We start from the raw sequence: 24,126 nt of genomic DNA, 5'->3' as shown, positions 1-24,126 counted from the left end.
GAGGTCTGATGGTGGAGAGAGGGTGAGGTCTGATGGTGGAGAGGGTGGGAGGTCTGACGGTGGAGAGAGGGTGTCAGGTCTGACGGTGGAGAGAGGGTGTGAGGTCTGATGGTGGAGAGGGTGTGAGGTCTGATGGTGGAGAGAGGGTGTGAGGTCTGATGGTGGAGAGAGGGTGAGGTCTGACGGTGGGGAGAGGGTGCGAGGTCTGACGGTGGAGAGGGTGTGAGGTCTGACGGTGGGGAGAGGGTGCGAGGTCTGACGGTGGAGAGGGTGTGAGGTCTGATGGTGGAGAGAGGGTGAGGTCTGACGGTGGGGAGAGGGTGTGAGGTCTGATGGTGGAGAGAGGGTGTGAGGTCTGATGGTGGAGAGAGGGTGAGGTCTGATGGTGGAGAGAGGGTGTGAGGTCTGATGGTGGAGAGAGGGTGAGGTCTGACGGTGGGGAGAGGGTGTGAGGTCTGATGGTGGAGAGAGGGTGTGAGGTCTGATGGTGGAGAGAGGGTGTGAGGTCTGACGGTGGAGAGAGGGTGAGGTCTGAAAGCCTGGAGTCGTGTGGTTTCTGCCCTGTCTAGGCCCAGAATCTTCATCATTTAACACTCGGACGCAGTTCCAGGCTGCACGGTGCATGAGGCAGCCAAGCCCGGGAAGCCAGGACTCGCTTGCCCTGGGCAAATCCACTCCGAGGAAGCCCATCTCAGGCAGGGAAGTGAGTGGCCACCCCTGGGCCCTGGGACTGTCCTAGACACAGATCGTGAAGGGCTGTGTTTGCACCAAGCTGATGTAGAGGCTGGCTTGCTCGCTGTCGCATGGGTTTTAAAAAATACCACCTGTTTCGTTTTCTTTATTGGAACCTGGGAACAAAGACCAAGCCCATCGGAAGAGGCCCATTACTGCCTTATTGATCTGAGATTTACTGAAGCAGCGATTATGTGTTATTTGAGTGGGAGCGTGTCATCTTTGTAGCCCTCGCCTCTTAGGAGCGCCCCCTGCCCCCTGCCAGCCAGAGACACTGAAGCAGCAGGGGGATGACTGAGGTGGAGAACTGACCCCAGGTGCCACCAGCGATGGTTGGTAGCGGGAAAACAGGCTGCCCGAGGCGGGATCTGGGGAGAAGGAAGCACCAGACCCTAAGGGCAAGGCAGAGGTTCCTGGGCCCAGCAGGGACAGCCCTTCACCCAACCTCTGGAGGGCGACTGGTCCACGCTGCTCCTGTCCCCAGATCCGTTGGCTCCGTGTCCTCGTGGTCTGTGAGTCGAGGACAGGACTCAGTTCCGTGGACACTCTCCTGGTTTCTCTCCCTGCCCCCACGGCACTGTTTCATCAGTGAGACACGTGCGCATTTGTCCCTCAAACCCCCCCACAGGGCAGCCGAGCACCCCCCCCTCCAGCAGTGGCGGGGGGACATCGGAGCAAGTGTTGAGGGCATGCTGGGGTGCACAGTGGGGCCTGGACCCCACCCTGTTCATCCGTGTCCTGTCATGCCAGGCCTGTGCCCCTCACGGGTGCTCAGCAGGTGATGGTAACATGGATTAGTAAATCGGAGGGGAGGTGAGCGCTAGACGGGATGAGGGTGGAGGTGGAGCCACGCTGAGGGGCAGGCACATGAGTGCATCAGTTGGGTTGATTGGAAGCTGTAGGGGAGCAGGGGAGAAGGCTGTTGGCAGGTTGAGTGGGGAGGCTGAGGGCAGGGTCCTCTGGCCCAGCGCCGTCCTGCAGAACCTCACGGTGAGGATGAAAATGTATTTCTCTGCTGTCCCATGCAGTAGCCACCGGCCACGTGAGGCCACGGAGTACCTGAAATGGGGTCAGTGTGACCTCAGAGCTGTTTTTCATTTTATTCCATCACAATCAGTTTGCACTTAAATAGCCACCTGCAGCTGGTGGCTACCGTATTAGATGGTGCGGGACTGGAGGAAAACCACGCCGGGCTGTAGAACACAGTACGAGGGGCTGCACTAACCGCAGCTGGCATTTATCAAGGCGCTTTTACGTGCTGGTTGCTTTTCCTGTGTCTCAGTTGATCCTCAAAACAACCCAAGGGTGTAAGCATTATCCCACTTTACAGCTGAGAACGTCTGAGGTTTAGAGAGGCTTTGGGTGGCTTGCCCGGGAGCCCACCCAGGTCTGCCGCCCCCTAAACCTGTGGGCCGTGCCGTGCGGCCTCTGAAGGAGCTGAGAGCCACGTCTCAGGAGCAGGATCTGGTGATAGCGCAGGATGGCGTGAGGTGCGGGCTCAGGGGGACCGAGGGCTCTAGACAACTCCGGGGCTGAGAGAGACGACGATGCTCCCATTTCTAGGGCTCCCGAGTACAAAAGCAGAGAGAGGATCCCAGTCCTGGTCGGGGGCTGCTGTGGACTGAATGTTTATATGACCCCAAAATACCTACGTTGAAGCCGTCACCCAGATGTGATATTTGGAGATGGGGGCTTTGGGAGGGATCAGCTGAGGTCCTGAGGGTGGGACCCCGGCGATGGGATTGGCGTCCTTATCAGAGGAGGCCAGACCTCACTCTACTGTGGGAGGGTACAGCAAGAAGCTGCCGTCTGTACGCCAGGAAGAGCCCTCCCCAGAACCTGACCGTGGGGGCACCCCGACCAGGGCCGTCAGGCCTCTGCAGCTGTGATAAACATGCTTCTGTTGTTTCAGCCACTCAGTCTATGGTACTTTTGTTACAGCAGCCTAAGCTGACTACGATGGGGCAGAGGCTGTCCTCTCCCCCTTGGTTGTGTGCACAGGGGAAGGCGGCCCCCGGGGGAGAGGCCAGGCTGCGAGGGCACCTGTGGGGTGCAATGGGGAGGCTGCTGGGCTTCCTGCTGACAGCTGGAAACCTCTCCCCTCCCCACTGGGAGAGCATGGAGGGCAGGGCCAGACTCTCCAGCCTGGGCCGTTGCTCCTAGAGCCAGCATCAGGCCACGCCCACGACCCCAGCAAAGCTTTGTCCCAGGGTTGGCCCCTGGCACCTTCTCTGCCCATTGTTTTGAGAGCCATCAGCCACGTCCCCAGGGACCCGCCTGAGCAGAAGCAGCTCTCTAGAGAGCCGTGTGCACCAGCCTGGCACCAGGGCAGGGGAGGGTGTGACTGACCCTCCTGAGGTCTGAACAAAAATCCTGCTTTACCGTGAACGAGCTGTGTGACCTCGGGCAGCCCGAATCATCTCTGAGCCTTTGTTTCTTCATCTATATAGTGGGGATCATAACACCTGCCTCCTTCATCCTCTGTGGTCTGGGCTGTGGTGCCTGGTCCGACACCTGCTCACGAACTGCGCTGTGGGTGTTTGATTCCCTCCTGTTCCCACAGCATCGTCTCGTTCAGCAGCCCGTGCAGGGCAGGGCACTCTGCGTGTTTATAAGGTGAGCTGCCCTCAACCGATGCGTGTGTAAAGAGTGCAGAAGGGAGAGCTCACGTCTCTGAGGGCCACACTCGTTTCCACCTGTTACCGTGTACACAGGGATGGTGGGAATTCGCAAGGAAAACAGAGCTAAGTAGCATCAGTGCTTCCTCTCCCCTTTACCCAGAGAGGAGAGGCCCACGTTGTGGTACTGGAGCCCACCTCACGGGCTGATGGGGGACCCTGTTGTAGAGGTGGGAACATTGGGAGCGAAGGGTGGAAGAGGTGGAGAGAGGCTGCTCTCTTGGGGAAGGGGAGAGTCACCAGTCTCTGTGAGGGTGGTGGCCCAGGGTTCCAGGGAGACAGGCTACTGGTCCTTGGAAGGGCTGAAGCCCAGCCTAGCAATGATCCCAAACCCAGGACTGGCACAGATATGGCGACATGCTCCCACTCCCTCTCATGGGGTCATGAGAGCTTGGGAAGCAAGGAGGCCAGCAGTGAGGAGTGTGGATGGCGCTCAGGGGACCCTCTGCAGATCTGGGCCATCAAACACCCCAAGCCTAGGACCTTCATAAGAGCTGGAAAGGGGCCCCACGTGTGGCTGAGGCTTGGGCAGATTTTCCTGCCAATCCAGAGGGACAGGAGCTTGGAGCAGATTGCATTTTCTTTGGAGAAATAAAAGGTGACATTTCTCGTACCTGAGCATTGGATGGTAGCAAATCCGTCCCCCGCAGGAATGTATCATAGCTTCTGTCCCCCGTGAATTTGCTCCCCCACCCCGGGGGCACTGAGCTCAGCCACCCAATCAGGCCAGTGACCTCCACACGCTCGACACGCTCGACGTGGAAGCCAAGTCGGTGACATTTTCCCTCTCCATGGAGAGGCGTGCTCCTTGCTGAGTTGGCAGCCTGCAGAAAAGGCCAAGCAACAGATGCAGCCTTCCCTCGGTGGGGGGCTGCAGAGAGCCCCCACCCACGCAGGGACCGGGTGGCTTCCGTGTGGCAGAAAGATGGATGAGCTGGGGAAACAGTCCTGAGGAGTCGCCAGCGATTGCTGAATCAGACTCTGCCTGGGTTAGCCTGGAGCCGGTCTCAGCCCCAACACATCCACCTCTGCCTCCCAGCTTGCTGCTTCTGGCCTTGTTGCTGTGCCTTCAGGGAAAGCAACGTAAGAACTGTCCTGCATCACGTAATGACTTTTCGGCCAACAAATGTCCCACACCATTATAATACCACATTCTTACTGTACCATTTCTATGATATATTTAGATACGGGAATACTTTCTGCTGTGTCACAGTTGCCTGCAGCCTTCAGTACAGTAACATGTCGTTCAGGTTTGTAGCCTAGCAGCCAGAGAATACACCAGCTAGCCTGGGTGTGCAGCCAGCTATACCATCTTGGTTTGCGTAAGCGTGCTCTATGTGCTGTTTGCCTTTTCTCACTGTGCCTTTTCTCAGGACATATTCTTGTTTTTAAGCAACAGTAATTGTATTTATAAGTTATGAGCTTAATCAACCTTGCTTAAAGCAAAGCCCCTTTCCAGTTCTCATGAAGCTCCCAGGCGTGGGGTCTTTGATGGCCCAGCACATCAGCAGACTGTAGGTTCTAGATTCTGGCTATTCCTGCGTCCAGAGAACCTGATAAACTGTCTCTAGAGTCCGACCGGAATCCGTGGCTGCCATGTGAACCTGAGCAGATCCTCAGACTCTGCCAAGCCCCGGGTTCCTCACCCATAACGTGGGCCTGAAGTTTACATAACTGGGGTCCTAGGATTGCTAAATGGGGCTTGGTGTAAAGGAAGTGCTCACGTTGTTACCAGCATTTCTCACGACTGTGTCTTCTGACCTGTCGGACACGCAGGCGAGTTTCGGGTTATACGCAAACGTATGTTTGTTTGTTGAATCACATTATTTCCAGGCAGCACCGCCATCGGCTGTGTGAAGGCCAGATCACGTGCTGTCGTGTTTGCCTGGACCCTCCCTTGGCATTGGGCGTCTGTGTTGTTTCCAGTTCTTTGCTATCAAACGCGACGCAGCTGTGAATGTCAGCAAGCTTTGCTGTGATTCCAACAGAACCTAACTCTGGGGTGGGGGGTTCCGTGGATGGGGCCATCCATTACGTCCAAAGCCACCTAAGGATTTATAGATGAGCTGTGCCTTTGGGGTGATTGATTCCTTCTATCCTGAAGCATGAGACGCTCCTTGGAAGATGCTGAGTGTCCCTTCGTTACAGTTGTCCGAGCCCCTCAGCGGAGGAGGAAGCGGCTGCAGTCTTTACAACCCCATGTCCTCTCTCTTGTAGAAAGTCTGCACCAAATGTGGGATCGAGGCCTCCCCTGGCCAGAAGCGGCCCCTGTGGCTGTGTAAGATCTGCAGTGAGCAAAGAGAGGTAGGGCGTCCAGGGTGACGGCGGGGAGGGCTGGGAGGGCCGGATACGCTCTCAGATGGGGATGGGTGGACGGTCAGGGTGACGGCGGGGTGGGCAGGGAGGGCCGGATGTGCTCTCAGATGGGGATGGGTGGACGGTCAGGGTGACGGTGGGGGGCTGAGTGGGCTGGATACACCCTCAGATGGGGATTGGTGGACGGTCAGGGTGACGGGGCGGGCTGGATACGCTCTCAGATGGGGATGGGTGGACGGTCAGGGTGACGGGGTGAGCTGGATACACCCTCAGATGGGGATGGGTAGACGGTCAGGGTGACGGTAGGGAGGGCTGAGTGGGCTGGATACGCTCTCAGATGGGGATGGGTGGACGGTCAGGGTGACGGGGCGGGCTGGATACACCCTCAGATGGGGATGGGTGGACAGTCAGGGTGACGGTGGGGAGGGCTGGGTGGGCTGGATAAGCTCTCAGATGGGGATGGGTGGACAGTCACTGGGAGGGGTTTCTCCAGAAGTCAAGGAAGAACTGACCACTCGGCGGAGAAAAGCACGGAGGGACAGCCCGTGGCCACTTCCCCTATGCAGGGGTGGCAGGTTCTACACGTGGGAGAGTCCCAGGTTTCAGTGGGAAGCCCCTCACACTGTGAGTGTGAGAGCATCTGGTGTTCGTGGGGGCTGTTATTATGGTAACAGTAGTAGCTACCCAGGGTGAACGCTGAGTGTGTGCCTGGCACTGCCATAAGTTCCTTGCATGTATGAATTCATTTCATCCCTGCACAACCCCAGTGGTGCTATTCTTATCCCCTTTTCCTGATGGAGAAATAAAGACACAAGAGGTTAAATAACCTGCAAGCACAAAGCCAGTTAGTGGGGGAGCTGGAAACCAAACTCAGCCGTTGTCTGCTGTCACGATGCCACCCAACGCCCCTTCTGCTGTATGGTTCTATGGTTCTAGTTCCAACCCCATTTGAGGGAAGAAAGTCGAGGCTCAGCAAGGACTCTGGGGAGTAGCAGATGGGCAGGGACAGTCAGAACCTCCCTGTGCCAGGTCGGATTGGAGCCAAAACAGCAGGACGTGGCAGGTAGCTTCTGGGAAGTGCCCTGGGGAGGCAGGGCTGGGACAGAATGTGAGGGGCGAGGAGGCATGCAGCTGGTCTTCCAGATCGGGATTTATTACTTTTTAAATCTCGCTTGTCACATCCAAGGATCCACAAAACACCTTCAATTCTGGAAAATTCTCAGCCATGATGTCTTTGAATATTGCTCCTCTGCCATTCCTTCTCTCCTCTCTGGAAATCCCGCTGGATACATTTCAGAGCCCCTCAACCATCCCCCACAGCTCCCAACTGCTCTTTCTTGTTTATTTCTTTATCTTTCTGTGATCCTTTCTGGGTGAATTATTTGGTACTGCCTTCCAAGTCACTAAGTCTTTCCTTGAGATCACTTCCCCATTGGTTTCGTGGGTTGTCTTTCTTAGGGTTAGTTTTCCTTGGAAGTTTTGGAATTTTGGTTTGTGTGCTCATCCTGTGTGATAATAGTCCGTTTCTCTCTCTTTCCCACCCAGCTCTTCTAGCTGAATAGTTTTGCAGCTGCCTCCCGCTGGATCTGGGGTTGCCCAGTGCTGAGCCAGGCATCCTGGGTTTGTGGCGAGCTGCTCATCCATGGTGATACTGGGATTATTCCCAGACCCTCATCCCAGCCGTGACAGCTTGGCCAGGCCCTGCTGCTGCTGGGCTTGCTTTCCTCTGAGCTCATTTCCTTATGTATGTTATAGTCCCGGGGCAGGGCCCTGCTGTTTTCAGCCTCCTTTCCCGGGTGGAAAATCCCCTCAACAGCCTGATTTTAGTGACTCTGCTCTGGTCCCCCACCTCCCAAGGGTCACTTTTAGTCCCTGAACCCTGGAAGACCAATCTCCCAGCTGCCTCTGTCTGCTTCTGAGCCCAGAGCTCAGCAAGCGGCTGTGCCTTCACCCCTCAAAATGGCAAATACTTTGAATTTATGATCCATGGAGATATAGATCTTGTTTTTGTGTACATTTCCTTGCTGCTGTTGTTGTGAAAATATTTTCCTCTATCACTTCCATGTCTTTGGAACAGGAAAAGCTGCAGGCAGGGCCTCACAGTGTGTGCTAGCATTCTGTCTTGCTGGAAGTCCCTGACTCCTCATCCCCAGATGGAGTTAATAATGCCCGCTCCACAGTTGCTGGGAGAATTCGGTAAGACTGTTGAAGTGGGCAAAACCTCCAGCATAGATATTCCATAACTATCAGAGGCCTCCCTTCCTCCTCAGCCAGAAATCTCCCCTTTGAACCTGAGGTCCTTCTAATCTTCAGGGGACCCCTTTGACAGTGCACATGTCCATGGAGGAGGAAATTCCTTAAAACATCGTCTGTGGGGAGACACTTTGTGCGATGAAAAGATGGTTGCAGCTGAGCTGTGGGAGGGCAGAAGTGAAGGATCTTTGAAGGAAAAGAAAGTGAATGGAAGGAAAGACAAATTTAGCAAGTTTAATAATTTAGTTGAGGGCTGCCCCGTCCCCCTCATGAGTCACCCTCACACTCCGTAACAGTCTTGAGCTACCACCAGCGTGTCTTAATCTCCAGAGGGCTCCAGTGCCCAGAAAAGTCCGAAATAGCTTAGGATGAATTTTCTTATCTTTCCTAAGGCAGAGAATATGAGGCTGTGCGTTACGCTATCACTTTGCCCTTGAATTTTTAGAGGCTGATAAAACTTAGCCTCTAAAAGATCAAGGATATTCCCTCTCTGCAGCACCAGGCATATGGTGCACGGTTAGTAGGAATGGATGGGGCTGGGAACATGTTCATGGTATATGAGCCTGGGTACCTGTGGGTACCAGAACCATGTGCTGGATTTTTCTGCCTGCTTGTGGGGTGTGGGAAGGCTGGCGTAATTGGTTTCCTAATGCCCTTTCTTCTTAGAAAAATGTCTAATCATAATGAAGAGATAACTAACTAGAAAGGCCATTTAAAATGTCAGATTTTAAGCTGGTTCTGAGTCTGTGATGAAAACGTGGAGTTACGTCTCCCCACAAAAGCCAAATCCTAATGGAAGAACTTGAGTTTTCTGATGAAAACTCTTGGAGCATTCTGCCCGAGGCCTCTTATCTTCCTTTCCTTTCGTGCTTCACTTCCATCATCTCTGGCTGTAATTGTAAGTATTTTTTCTGGAGCAAGTTGAGTGCTGGTGAGATGTTCCTGGGGCTGTCAGGGTGGTGTTGCTGCCTGTGTTATGTGCTTTCACCAGGCGGCAGTGTGAGCCTCGGCCCGTCTGCTTGGGGAGCCTGCGGTCAAATGCGTTTATTCACGTAGGCAGCCGACACATTTATTGAGCACCTCCTATGTGCCAGGCAAAATAGCTCTTCCAATGGGAGAGGGAGACCACAAACCCAGTAAATTGTGCAGTGTCACAGACGGTGATCAAGTCCTCAGGGCAAAGGGGAGAAGGGGTGCTGGGGACACTGAGGTAGTTGCTGGTTTATATGGGGATAAGAGAGGGGCCCACCGACAAAATGACTTTTGAGTGGAGTTCTGAAGCATCTTCTGTGGCTATGTGGAGGGAAAGCATTCCAAGTAGGGGTGCAAAGCAGCAGGTGCAAAGGCCCCGAGGCAGATGTGTGTGCTTGGCAGATTTGAGGCACAGCAAGGAGACCAGTGTGACTGGAGTTAAGCTGGGGCTGGGGAGAGGTTGTCAGATGTATTAGTCTCTTCTCATGCTGCTAATAAACACATACCTGAGACTGGGTAATTATAAAGGGAAGAGGCTTGATGGACTCACGGTTCCACGTGGCTGGGGAGGCCTCACAATCACGGCGGAAGGCGAAAGTCACGTCTTACATGGCGGCAGGCAAAGAAAGAATGAGACCAAGTGAAAGGAGTTTCTTCTTATAAAACCATCAGATCTCCTGAGACTCATTCACTATCACGAGAACAGTATGGAGGGAACCGCCCCCATGATTCAATTACCTCCCACTGGGTCCCTCCCACAACACTTGGGAATTATGGGAGCTACAGTTCGAGATGAGATTTGGGTGGGGACACAGCCAAACTGTATCATCAGAGATACGATAGAGTGGGTCAGACCATGTTGGTGCTTAGAGACCTTTGTAAGGACTTAGGGTTTTGGGGTTTTTTTGTTTGTTTTGTTTTTTTGAGACAGGATCTCACTGTGTCACCCAGGCTGTAGGGCAGGGCCACGATCTCAGCTCACTGCAACCTCTGCCTTCAGGGCTCAAACAACCCTCCCCGTTCAGCCTCCCGAATAGCTGGGACTACAGGCTGTACCACCACGCCCAGCTAATTTTTTGCATTTTTGTAGAGACGGGGTTTTGCCATGTTGCCCAGGCTGGTCAGCTCAAGCAATCCGCCTGCGCCAGTCTCCCAAAGTGCTGGGATTACAGGCGTGAGCCACTACACCTGGCCAAGACTTTGGTTTTATATTCAGTAAAATGAGGCGCCCTTGGAGGTTCTTGAGTAAAGCGGAGACAGAATCCGATCTCCCCCTCTTTTAAAGGGTACTCTGTCTGCTGTGCTGAGAATAAACTGTAGACTATCTCAAAGCCAGTAGCATAGTATTTTATTTTTGTTATTGAATATTGCCCAGATATTTAAGTTCTTGTCTGTTGTTACCTTTGGAAGTTTTCATTTTTTAACATATATTCTATACATTTTACTCTTTTCCGATTATAAAATTAATATGGATCATTGAGGAGCATTTACAATTATAGACAAGCATAAATAAATAAACACCTTCCAAAAATCCAGAATCAGAGACAACCACTGTTAATATTTAGTATATTCCAACCATTTTTCTGTGTCTTTTTTCTTTATATTATTGAACCTGTGTTTTAAAATGAATATCTTAAGTCTTTTCCAGTGTAATCAGGAACTCTTTGTAAACATTCTGTCATATAGATATTCTCCTAATTGAGGACATTTAAATTGTTTTCATTTCTTTCTCTTATTACTGTGTGCATAGCTCTCTGTCTACATTTTAGATTCTATCCTTAGAATGGATTTCTAGGAGGAAAATCAATGATTATTTTCTTGTAGACTCTTGAGTTATTTTATTTTTCTAATAATTAGCTGGTCTGTAATTTTATGTAATTAAAAAAATAAGGGTGCACGGATGATACATTTTCTGAGTCCTTGGCTCTCTGAGAATTTTTGCCTTTATACAAAAAAGACCACTTTACAGATAATGCAATTAATCCTGATCTTTCCCACTCAAAATTCTGTGGATTTTACCCCTGTTGTCCACCAGCCACATTAAGAAAAGAGGGAGAAATGGAAAATATAACAGCTTGGAGAATTGGTACCCAGAAAATGAGAGCGAATAGTGAAATGGTGAAAGAGATGATAAATGTGTTTTTTAAAAATTAATTAATTAAAAGATATAAGAGAGGCCCAGGTACAGTGGCTCACACCTGTAATCCCGACATTTTGGGAAGCTGAGGCAGGAGGACTGCTTGAGCCTAGGAGTTTGAGACCAGCCTGGGAAACATGGCAAGACTTTTTCTCTGCAAAAAAATACAAAAATTAGCTGGGCATCGTGGTGCACACCTGCAGTCCCAGCTTCCTGGGAGGTTGAGGCGGGAGGATCACTTTTGCCCGGGAGGTGGAGGTGGCAGTGGGCTGAGATCGTGCCACTGCACTCCAGCCTTAGTGAGAAAGGCTCACTGAGGTCTTTAGAGCAAGACCCTGTCTGTAAAATAAAACAAAAGATCTAAGAGAAGGAATAGAAACCAGGTTGAACAAACCAGACCTTTGAGAAAAGTACAAGCAAATTTGGAAAAGAACCCCAGGAGCTGTTTTCATCCCTAAAAATGAGAGATCTCACTAATGAATTTTAAAACTCGGTTGAACTATGTTTTAGTCATTTCTTAGCACGGTGAACCTTGTCATTCCTATTAACAGCCGCAGATGTTTCCTTATCATTTGCTTCTCATTGGTTATTTTAAGTGTTTGATTCCTGATTGGTGCTCCCAACTGTCTCGTCCCCAATTTCCTCTGTACCAACTGTCCTGGAGACGAGGTTCTTGAGACCACACAGAACCGTGACATCCTCCTAACGAGCTGCTTGCCTTTGTAAACTGGCTGCTTAGCTCAGTGCTCCATTTCCCAGCTTTGGACTCTCCATTCCACTCCCGCTGTGGACTGGCACACTCTAGTCCCTCGCCTGGTTTCCTTGCTGGTGGATTAATAAACTGTGATGTGTGTTCAAGATTTAAACAAACAAAAATGGGAATAAGCCTGGGCATGGTGGCTCACACCTGTAATCCCAGCACTTTGGGAGGCCAAGGTGGGCAGATTGCTTGAGCCCAGGAGCTTGAGACCAGCCTGGGCAACATGGTGAAACCACCTCTCTACAAAAAAATCCCCAAATTAGCCAGGTATAGTGGCACACGCCTGTAGCCTCAGTTATCAGGAGGCTGAGGTGGGAGGACTGCTTAAGCCCCAGAGGTCGAGGCTGCAGTGAACCGTAATTGCACCAATGTATTCCAGCCTGGGAGCTTACGGTTCCAAACTGTACTCAGAAACACTTGTGGGCAGTTTGAAGAATCATAATAAAAGAGGTGCCCACTAATTACCACGGGAGTCGTTACCCCACTGCAGACGTCCCCATGCTTAGTTCTGCTTGTGTTTGAATGTGACATAAACAAGGTGGATCTGTGTGTATTTTTCTGTGCATTTCTTCTTTATTCAACATTGTGATCGTGAAGTTCACCCATGTTGATGCGTGTAGCTGTATTCATTCCCATCACTGTGGTCTATATCCCATTGTAAAAAATACGTACCTATTTATCCGTCCTACCATTGGTGATCATTCTGGTTACTCTCGTTTTTTTTTTTGCTTTTGCTGTTATGAATAATTGTGCTGTAAACATTCATGTCTCCTGGAGTACATGTACATGTACAAGAGTTTCTGCAGATTTTAGGCCTGAGGGTTTCTCTTGGATTATGGGGTGTGTCCACATTCAACGCTATTGGGTAATTCTGGATCATTTTCCAGAGTGCTTGTATTAATACCAACTCATGCTCTTATGAGCCTAGAACAGCATTCCAGCCACTCTGTTTTCTCCGTGACCACGTCCGCTCTTTCCCCTCCGGTGTAAGTTTCGATTCTGTTCTCCACTCTGGTTTCCCGGCGGTCCTCCATTATTTCCTTTATTTTGCTCGTTTTCTTCTTTTGGTTTTCTATTTTATTAGTAAGGCCCGTCTTTATGTTTCCTAGACACCAAACAATTGTCTAATTATTTTCCTGAGCCCCAGCATGCCACATTCACCTGCACTAAACACTTTAGAGGTTTTCCCCTCCCCGCTTCTGCAGCAGCCTTTCCCAGGCCCCCGTCTCCCTGTTTGTCCACCCTCCGATGCGGCAAGCCCCGCAGACCCAGAATTGACTCCAAGGCATCTCCTCATAGCCCCTCCCTTGGTCTGGGATTGTGCCTGTGACCCTGCCCCATGCAGGAGGCACCTTTGACTCTCCTGCAACCTGGCCCGTCGGAACCAGGGAGGACGAGGGACCGCAGACCCTGGCTTATGCTGTCTCCTCCGCTCTTCCTGCTCTCCCTGCTTTCCCTACTCTCCCAGACGCAGCTTTGCTTCAGGAAATACTCCCTCCCCAGTGCAACTCACATTGCCGACCTGGCTAGATTCTGGAAGCTGTATCTCCCAGGGATGACAGGAGGGTTGGCGGAGGGAGGACAGCCCCTGTGGCCCCAGGAACTGGCAGCCCTGAAGTGCCAGGAAGGCTGCCCAGGCGGCTTCAGCTGCTGCCCCTACTCCAGCCAGGCAGGCGAGGCCCAGGTGGGCAGGCGAGGCCCAGGTGGTCCATAGCACGCCTCCTGCCTCCCGCCTACCGCCTCATCCCCTCACCTGATGTGGAGCCTGGCGCTGAGCTGTCAGAGGCCCCGGGCTGGGGTTTCGCGGTGCCTTTTCCACGTGCTTTCATGGGTGCGTTAGTTGGGGCTGGGAGGAACGGCCCTGGCGGCTTCTAAGCACAGGATGTTGCAAACCAGAAATTCATTTCATTTACTGTTTAGCCTTGAATCCCTATCCACTAAACGAAAACAAAGAATGACTCACTCAAAGTGATGCTGTAATCAGTAGAAAAGTTCACTGGAGTCTAGATTCCCCAGGATTCTGCAAACCATTCCTGCAGCGTCTCAAACGTACCTGGGCCATAAGAAAGCTTCTTGGAGGACACAGGTGTTATCTGAGGGGGTGTGGCCTAGAAAGGGGTGAAGAAGACCAATTTTTAAGGAGCTGAAAGCTGGTTAAGACAATTAGCGTGTTCTTCTCTGTTCAGCATTGGCTTTGCCTCCTCAATTTCCCGCCACATCCTGGTTGTAACCCGGCAGCCACGGGCCACAGCCAGCACTCACTGTGTCTCCTGCAGTGTGCTGTATACACAGGTGCTCCGGAAAAGCTTGTGGATTGAAAGAGAAATTTGCAAAGAAATTTCGTGTTCCGATCTCTTCAGAATCTTTTCCCTGTGGGGCACTTTGGATATCCCCGACGTCCCCCTCGCTGGGGTCTCTCCCCGACGTCCCCCTCGCTGGGGTCTCTCCCCGACGTCCCCCTCGCTGGGGTCTCTCCCTGAAGTCGCCCTCGCTGGGGTCTCTCCCCGACGTCGCCCTTGCTGGGGTCTCTCCCCAACGTCCCCCTCGCTGGGGTCTCTCCCTGAAGTCGCCCTCGCTGGGGTCTCTCCCCGACGTCCCCCTCGCTGGGGTCTCTCCCCGACGTCCCCCTCGCTGGGGTCTCACCCTGAAGTCACCCTTGCTGGGGTCTCACCCTGACGTAGCCCTTGCTGGGGTCTCTCCCTGATGTCGCCCTTGCTGGGATCTCACGTCACCACTGGCCCACTGACGCTGGGTCTTTATTTCTTCCGTCTGGCCCCTCTCTCCTGCTTGTTGATTGACTAAAAAAAGAAAAGTGGCTTCACAGGGTTGGTCTTACATGGTTTTTTGGTGTGTGTGTGTGTGTGTGTGACTTAAAGAATACTTTAAGTTCTAGGGTACATGTGCTTAATGTGCAGGTTTGTTACATCTGTATACGTGTGCCATGTTGGTGTGCTGCACCCATTAACTCATCATTTACATTAGGTATATGTCCTAATGCTATCCCTCCCCCCTCTCCTCACCCCATGACAGTCTCCGTGTGTGATGTTCCCCACCCTGTGTCCAAGTGTTCTCATTGTTCAATTCCCACCTATGAGTGAGAACATGTGGTGTTTGGTTTTCTGTCCTTGCGATAGTTTGCTCAGAATGATGGTTTCCAGCTTCATCCATGTCCCTACAAAGGACAAGAACTCATCCTTTTTTATGGCTGCATAGTATTCCATGGTGTATATGTGCCACATTTTCTTTATCTAGTCTATCACTGATGGACATCTGGGTTGGTTCCAAGTCTTTGCTATTGTGAATAGTGCCACAATAAACATACGTGTGCATGTGTCTTTATAGCAGCATGATTTATAATCCTTTGGGTATATACCCAGTAATGGGATGGCTGGGTCAAATGGTATTTCTAGTTCTAGATCCCTGAGGAATCGCCACACTGTCCTCCACAATGGTTGAACTAGTTTACAGTCCCACCAACAGTGTAAAAGCTTCCCTATTTCTCCACATCCTCTCTAGCACCTGTTGTTTTCTGACTTTTTAATGATCACCATTCTAACTGGTGTGAGATGGTATCTCATTGTGGTTTTGATTTGCATTTCTCTGATGGCCAGTGATGGTGAGCATTTTTTCATGTGTCTCTTGGCTGCATAAATGTCTTCTTTTGAGAAGTGTCTGTTCATATCCTTTGCCCACTTTTTGATGGGGTTGTTTGGTTTTTTCTTGTAAATTTGTTTAAAGTTCTTTGTAGATTCTAGATACTGGAAACATTCCCTTTGAAAACTGGCACAAGACAAGGATGCCCTCTCTCACCACTCCTATTCAACATAGTGTTGGAAGCTCTGGCCAGGGCAATCAGGCAGGAGAAAGAAATAAAGGGTATTCAATTAGGAAAAGAGGAAGTCAAATTGTCCCTATTTGCAGATGTCATGATTGTACATTTAGAAAACCCCATTGTCTCAGCCCAAAATCTCCTTAAGCTGATAAGCAACTTCAACAAAGTCTCAGGATACAAAATCAATGTGCAAAAATCACAAGCATTCCTATACATCAATAACAGAATACCAAATCATGAGTGAACTCCCATTCACAATTGCTTCAAAGAGACCAAAATACCTAGGAATCCAACTTACAAAGGATGTGAAGGACCTCTTCAAGGAGAACTACAAACCACTGCTCAACAAAATAAGAGAGGGCACAAACAAATGGAAGAACATTCCATGCTCATGGATAGGAAGAATCAATATCATGAAAATGGCCATACTGCCCAAGGTAATTTGTAGATTCAGTGCCATCCCCATCAGGCTACCAATGACTTTCTTCACAGAATTGGAAAAAACTACTTTAAAGTTCATATGGAACCAAAAAAGGGCCTGCATTGCCAAGTCAATCTTAAGCCAAAAGAACAAAGCTGGAGGCATCACGCTACCTGACTTCAGACTGTACTACAAGGCTACAGTAACCAAAACAGCATGGTACTGGTACCAAAACAGAAATATAGACCAATGGAACACAACAGAGGCCTCAGAAATAATACCACACATCTACAACCATCTGATCTTTGACAAACCTGAGAAAAACAAGAAATGGGGAAAGGATTCCCTATTTAATAAATGGTGCTGGGAAAACTGGCTAGCCATATGTAGAAAGCTGAAACTGGATCCCTTCCTTACACCTTATACAAAAATTAATTCAAGATGGATTAAAGGCTTAAATGTTAGACCTAAAACCATAAAAACCTTAGAAGAAAACCTAGGCAATACCATTCAGGACATAGGCATGGGCAAGGACTTCATGACTAAAACTCCAAAAGCAATGGCAACAAAAGCCAAAATAGACAAATGGGATCTAATTAAACTAAAGAGCTTCTGCACAGCAAAAGAAACTACCATCAGAGTGAACAGGCAACCTACAGAATGGGAGAATTTTTTTTTTTTTTTTTTTTTTTTTTTTTTTTTTTGTGGAGTTGGCATCTCACGATGTTGCCAAGGCTGGCCTCGAACTCCTGAGCTCAACCAGTCCTCCTGCCTCTGCTGCCCTAAGTGCTGGGATTACAGGCATGAGCCGCCATGTCTGGCAGGGTTGGTTTTTAAATACTCTCCAACTCACTTATCCTGGAGGTGACCAGCAGCCCACTGGGGTCTTCCAACTAGGAGACTTCCTCAGTCTGGGCCTCACAGGCCTACGGAAGGTCAGGATCATCGGGGGCTCCCAAACTCCGCAGCCAGCCCAGCCGCTGGTGGGAACTGGCCATGCTAGCCAAGCCCCAGCCCAGCATCCTTGCGGCACCTGCTTCCTGGGCAGGCAGCCTGTGCTCACCGCAAGCTGCCATCTGTTTCTCCATGCTGTTTTTCTCGTGGTTCCGCTGTTACTTGCAGTTTGGATTTTTGCTGCAAACAGTTTTGCCAGAGGGTCCCCTCTGGAGGTCTGTGAGTGCATTCAGGAGTGGGTGGCTGGTGCTGGGGCGGGCGGCTGCCTGAGCACCCCACCGTCTGTGCCTGCCTCACTCTGGGCTGCTGTCACGGCGTCCCTGGGGGACCCGGATGATCGTACTTCCTCAGTGTGTTGGTCGCCTCCCACGCCTCTGTGGCTCTGCCAGAGAGACCCGCTATCAGTGCAGCCTCCTGGCCTCCCACACATGGGTGGTGGCAGGAGGAGGGGGCTCCTGGTGCCCACCAGCCCCCAGGGCAGTCTGCCTCGTGGGGAGTCCTGCACTGCACCCCTGCAGATGGACTGAGCCATCCCATCTTCCCCTGCCCCTTGCCTGGGGCGTCTACCTGAGCCCATGTCTGTGCACTGGAGAAGTTTGCCTCTGAGGCACTGAGAGATCCAAGAGGCTGCTGACTCTTTCAGCACAGTGCTCCAGTCCGTGAGTTCATCATTCACACCCAGGCACACCAAAGGACTCCCATGTTTCATAGCAGACGTGAGCTGAGTGTCCACTAAGCGCCAGGCCATGATCATCTCGCCTCATCCCCACGGGAGCCCATTGTTCTCTGTGACAGGTGGAGAAACTGAAGCTTAGAGAGAGGAGGTCACTTGCCCAAAGACGTCGGGTAGTAATTGATGGTGCCAGGGATGAAGCCAGAGGCCGGAACACCTTCTAACAACTCTATTCTTGAATCACTTATTCCTCTAATATTCACTGAGGATTTGCTATGTGCCGGGCACTGTTCGAGGCCCTTGGAAAACAGCAACGGTGAAATAGTTCTGCCTGGAGCTTGCGTTCCAGCAAGGGGGCCAGGGCTGGGGGTGGGGAACAGACGATGAAACATAAACAAATAAGCAAATCGTATCGTACACTAGATGCTGAACAGGAAAAAGAATAAGTAGGTCAGGCACGGTGGCTCACACCCAGCACTCTGGGAGGCTGAGGCAAGAGGACTGCTTGAGGCCACAGAAGTTCAAGACTAGCCTGGGCAACATGGCGATCCCTCGTCTCTAAAAAATAAAAAATCGGCCGGGCACAGTGGCTCATGCCTGTAAATCCCAGCACTTTAGGAAGCCAAGGCGGGCGGATCACGAGGTCAGGAGATCGAGACCATCCTGGCTAACACGGTGAAACCCCGTCTCTACTAAAAATACAAAAAATTAGCCAGGCGTGTGGTGGCAGGTGCCTGTATTCCCAGCTACTTGGGAGGCTGAGGCAGGAGAATGGCGTGAACCCGGGAGGCGGAGCTTGCAGTGAGCCGAGATCGCGCCACTGCACTCCAGCCTGGGTGACAGAGCGAGACTCCGTCTCAAAAAAATAATAAAAAATAAAAAATAAAAAATCATCCAGGCCTGGTAGCATGAACCTATAGTCCCAGCTACTCAGGAGGCTGAGGCGGGAGGATTGCTTGAGCCCCAGAGTTTGAGACCAGTCTGGGTAACATGGCGAAATCTGTCACTACAAAAAGTTTTTAAAAATTAGCCTGGTGTAGTGGGGGCATGTCTAGTGGCCCCAGCTACTTGGGAGGCTGAGATCGGAGGATTGCTTGAACCTGGGAGGCGGAGGCTGCAGTGAGCCAAGATGGAGCCACCGTACTTCAGCCAGGGCAACAGCGTGAGACCCTGCCTCAAAAAAGAAAAAAAAACCCAAAAACATACTTAAAATCTTAATATAACTATTAACTCTCCAAAACTTAACTAATCGTCTACTGTTGACTGGAAGAGTTACCAATAAAAAACATTCAGTTAACACATATTTTGTATATTGTATGCATTATATACTATATTCTTACAATAAAATAAGCTAGAGAAAAGAAAATGTTATTAAGAAAATCATGAGGAAGAGAGAATATATTTACTCTTCATTAAGGGGAGGTGGGTCATTGTGAGGGTCTTCATCCTCATTGTCTTTGTGTTGGGTAGGCTGAGGAGGAGGAGGAAGAGGAGTTGCTTTCGTTGTCACAGGGGTGACGGAGGGAGAGGAAAATCCAGCTAGGAGTGGGCCTGTGCAGTTCCAGCCCATGTGGTTCATGGGTCCACTGTATTTATTTAGAAATGAGTACGTACACACAAGGTTTTTTTAAACTAGAAAAGCAAGAGATTGCTTAATACAAAATTCCAGGTGGTGGTTACCTCTGAGAGGGAGGGTGGGTTTACGGGAGCTTCTCACATCCAGCACCAGTTTATTTCTTGATGAGCTCACAGGTATTTACTCAAATATGATTCTTTGAAATGTCTGTATGAAATACACTTTTGTAGGTTTGCTAGCTTTCACGGGGATACACCCAAAAGATGAGCGGAGGTCGCTAAAATCAGGCAAAAAATAAGAAGCTTGAATCAGTCATATGGAGAGACCTGTAGGATCTCCCAGAATGCAGGGAAAAACCGAAGAGCTAAACGTGGCCAGGGAGACAGTGATGACTGTGGAAGACAGAGGAAGCAATGGGACTTCAGAACTAGAGGCTTTCCCCAGCAGGGAAGAAGACCCGTCGGAAATGAGCCACTAATCAAATACGTAATCAAAAAAAGTGTCCCCAGATGCAGGCCCCCCGCGCTGCACCACCCTCGAGCCCTGCTGATTGGGATCAGCCCAGACAGGGTTTCACTTTGGCTTGGGAACATATTTCTGAGACTGTGTTTAAACACAGGCACATTTGTTGTCCTGGGAATTGAATCAAAATCATGACGCTCGTCTGAAAAGACCTGGCTCGGTCTAATTGGCCTGTCCAATTTTCCGCCTCCAGCCTCTATTCATTTCCTGCGTGCAGCCCACTCCATCTGGGAACAGAGGCGGTTTCGCAGCCAAACACCATTGTAACAGGCCTGCCCTCTCTCAAACCGGTGTCAGAGCAGCCTCAGTACCGGGGCTCCAAAGGATTTCATGCCGCGTGCCAGTTGAAAGTGAGGGGAGTCTGTGTCAAATGTTGACAACACAAGTCATTAAGAGCAGCAGATGAAAGTGTCATTAGCCTCCATGCATTTGCTGAGCTTACAAGAGCATCTGGACAAAGGGAGAGGATGGCGCGCAGGACCAGAGAGAAGACAGAGGCCCCTGTTCTCAGCAGCTTGTGGGGACCTTTCCTCATCACAGGTGACGTGAGAGATGATGCAAAGGCCATGGGGCGCCCACGGGGCACAGACCCCGAGGCTGGGCTACAAGGCAGGGTGAGGCCAGAGGTGAAGCTTGGCGACCTGTCCCGGGCTTCTCCCTGATCCAGGGGCACGCAGCCCTGCAGGCATCGGGAGCCAGCGCTGGGCAACACCTCCCTCTGCGGCTGGCAAATGCTCCTTACAGGTAATTGTGTAGAAGCCTCACAGGAGCCAGCCCCCTGCCAGGGGTTAATGGAAGCCAAAGCATTTCCTCTAGTTGTGAAATAATCTAGCCGAGGTGTTTAAATCATCTGTCAAGAAAACAGCACCGTCAGAATTCTGTTTCTCACTGCCGTTTTTCCTTTCTACTGTGCTGGCAGTTGCCTGCCTCCCAGACTGACCTGGTTGCTCAAAAACCCACTTGGAATGAAGAGGAAACTCACTCAGGCTCTGGAGAAAGCTGTGCTCTCCTGGGCTGAGTGGGGGGCTTTGCTGCCCCTGGGGGGATTTGGAAGAAAGGACAGGTGCAGGTGCTCTATCTTTCCTGGGGTGTGATTTCCAGCGCATCTTCTGATGAGGGCGGGGCCCTCCAACTGGGTACAGGGGAGCCAGCCGGCCACCTGCAGCATGGGGAGGCAGCAGACTTTCCAGGCAGGATGAATTTGATGAATCTGTGCACTCCCACTGGAGTTGAGGGGAGCACAGGGATGATGGGGGCTTTCTCCCTGGCTCACCAGCATGCACACAGGTGCACACACACACACACACCCCCCACTGGGGAGCACAGGGATGATGGGGGCTTTCTCCCTGGCTCACCAGCATGCACACAGGTGCACACACACACACACACCCCCCACTGGGGAGCACAGGGATGATGGGGGCTTTCTCCCTGGCTCACCAGCATGCACACAGGTGCACACACACACACACACCCCACTGGGGAGCACAGGGATGATGGGGGCTTTCTCCCTGGCTCACCAGCATGTACGCCGGTGCACACACACACACACACACACCCCACTGGGGAGCACAGGGATGATGGGGGCTTTCTCCCTGGCTCACCAGCATGCACACAGGTGCATGCACACACACACACACACACCACTGGGGCCTTAAAGTGTCATCTTTTAAAACACAAATACATGAATCCTCCTGGAAGGGGTCTCACTTCGCTTTGAGCTCACACCTCAATTAGGAATGAGTTAGCACTTCAGAAGGGATTGGACCAGATGGATGCCTGGGTGGGGAGAGGGGCAGGAGGAAGAGGCTGCCCACAGCCCTGCCCAGCTGCCCTGGTGTGGCTCAGACCCTCTTGGGGGCTTGGATCACTTGCTTGTGCTTTGCCCCCTCACGCTGAACATCCGCCGCGAGCAGAGACTCACCCTGTGGGGTGGAAGTCAGCAGAACCCTCCCAGAACAGAAGGGCCCAAAGGTGAGGCGTGAACACTCACACAGGAGAGAAGACAGCCCACTGTGGATCTGTGCCACCGGCCTCCCGTCTGCAAGAACATTGAGTTTTGTTTCCTTAGCTCAATCTTAGAACTGTACGCGAGATGCTTAATAAATGTGATTTGGATGAATTAATATCCACTGACTCCCTCTTCAGATGTTGTTTGTGTCATTTTCCAGAGGTCGGGGAAGGAAATAATGAGGAAAGAGTTATTCTAAACTTAATTCCTACTGAAAGGAAAAGGACAACAACAAGGAGAAATGATAAACAGAGCGCAAGGGAGGGAAGAGGGAAGAGGGAATAAAAGAAAAAGCCGTCAGCAGATCAAGTATTTCAGGATGACGAACGTTTTTCGTAGTTTTAATTCTGCTGGTTGTCTTAGGTGGATATGTGTATGCATATATATATATAACTTTTGAATATTCAAAGCTATACTTATCTAATTACTTATATTACAATACAAAAAATATCTCTTGGCCAGGCACCTGTAATCCCAGCACTTTGAGAGGCCAAGGTGGGAGGATCGCTTGAGTATAGGAGTCTGAGATCAACCTGGGCAAAATGGCAAAATCTCATCTCTCTTAAAAAAAATTACAAAAAAAAAAATTAGCTGGGCATGGTGGCACACGCCTGCAGTCCCAGCTACTCAGGAAGCCTAGGTGGGAGGATCGATTGATCCTCGGAGGTGGAGGTTGCAGTGAGCTGAGACCGCACCACTACATTCCAGCCTGGGTAACAGAGCAAGGCCGTGTCTCAAAGAAAAAAAAATGTCTCTTAATTCCCTCTTATAAAGTATGAGGCACCCAGTGTGTTTTATTTCCAGCTACTTTTTGGGTTTTATTGAGACAATCTGGAATTTTGGGTCAGATTTGTTTTGTTAACTGATTCTTTTATATCTACTTTCAAAGCATAATTTCTTATACATTTTCATGTTTTGCAGTTATGTGTACATTAGTAATTTAGACTGAATTTTGTCTTTCATTGACCACTGTGAATTTTCAGGTACCACGAGTTCCCCATTCTTGAGATGTTTATTTTACTTCAACCATTGGTCACCTGAGCTGTGATATACCTGTAAACAGGTGTTTGGGGAAGAATGGCTGCATTCTGTGTTCCATTTTTGCTGATACCGGTCACAGGTGGAAGGGTCATCCTCCATGCTTAGAAGAGCAAATGCTGACCTCTTCCTGCGTTGGTCCTGTGTGGTCACAAATGTGTCCAACAGGCCTTGTGACATGCTTCATGCACTCCTCACACCAATCAGCGGAAAACCACCATGCAGTGGTCACACACACGGTGCAGATTCTGAGTCCCCATCCAGCGCACACGGCTCTGAAGGGTAATCCTGCTGTCAACATGCTGCGGATTCTGAGTCCCCATCCAGCGCGCACGGCTCTGAAGGGTAATCCTGCTGTCACCTGCTGCGGATTCTGAGTCCCCATCCAGCGCGCACGGCTCTGAAGGGTAATCCTGCTGTCACATGCTGCGGATTCTGAGTCCCCATCCAGCGCACACGGCTCTGAAGGGTAATCCTGCTGTCAACATGCTGCGGATTCTGAGTCCCCATCCAGCGCGCACGGCTCTGAAGGGTAATCCTGCTGTCAGACAGAACATTGAGGTAGGGTGGTTCTATTCAGGTTTGAGTGACAGATGGCATTTCCAGCAGAAAACAATGCTAGAAACAAGTGTGTATGTTACCTTAGCACACCTCACGTTTGCTGGGCTTGTTCAGTATCGGTGTGGGGCCAAGGCTCTTGGAGAGTCCAGCTTGTCGCACGCGGCCAAAATCGTGGCTTTGAAATCTGATCAGAGATCACCGCCCAGCCATCTTGGAAAGCAGCATTGCGTCCGCTAACAGCACGATACCTTCAGGCCCTTGTTTCCTGCTGGACCCAGCTCTGCCTGCCCATCTGCAGTGAAACTTTGGTTCCCCCTTGAAAACCCGTCGAGGTGCCCACGGCCAAAAATCTGACTCTGGGTGGTTAGGTGGGTGCAGTGATGTGTGGGAAGGAACTTGGCCTTCTTCAGGGACGGAAGTGTCGGTGTGTTACCAACTCATACCGACGTTCTCAAACTAACTGTAACTTCACAAAGTCTCTTCCATGGCGGGAAATTTTACTTACTGCATTCCTTTCCTTTCCTGAGCTACCAGCTTTTCTCCCTTAAGCCACATCCAGATTCAGTATACCAGCCACAGACTGTGCCAGCTCCCCACGAGTCGACCTACCATGCAGACCGAGGATTTAATAATATCAACATCCAATTACCAATCTGTTACATTTTAATTTTAATCAAAGTAACACATCATATG

At 50.8% G+C, this 24,126-nt stretch overlaps 1 protein-coding gene across 9 annotated transcripts in view; it reads left to right on the top strand.

The window, feature by feature from the left end:
- The window catches only part of RPH3AL (rabphilin 3A like (without C2 domains)), a 170,205-nt gene that overhangs the window by 100,038 nt on the left and 46,041 nt on the right, over nucleotides 1-24,126 (top strand). For 5 of the 9 annotated variants that reach the window (XM_055367070.2, XM_055367069.2, XM_055367072.2 and 2 more), the window contains exon 5: nucleotides 5,628-5,714. The exons of the other annotated variants lie outside the window; for them this stretch is intronic. In XM_055367070.2, the coding sequence (XP_055223045.2) occupies nucleotides 5,628-5,714 (87 nt within the window). The remainder of the gene's footprint in view (nucleotides 1-5,627; nucleotides 5,715-24,126) is intronic. 9 annotated transcript variants of the gene reach the window in all.

This window comes from Gorilla gorilla, chromosome 19, assembly GCF_029281585.2.
Source record: "Gorilla gorilla gorilla isolate KB3781 chromosome 19, NHGRI_mGorGor1-v2.1_pri, whole genome shotgun sequence".
Taxonomy (NCBI): Eukaryota; Metazoa; Chordata; class Mammalia; order Primates; family Hominidae; genus Gorilla; species Gorilla gorilla.
The sequence above is the reverse complement of the archived record's forward strand: the minus strand, read 5'-3'. Positions and strand labels throughout refer to the sequence as shown.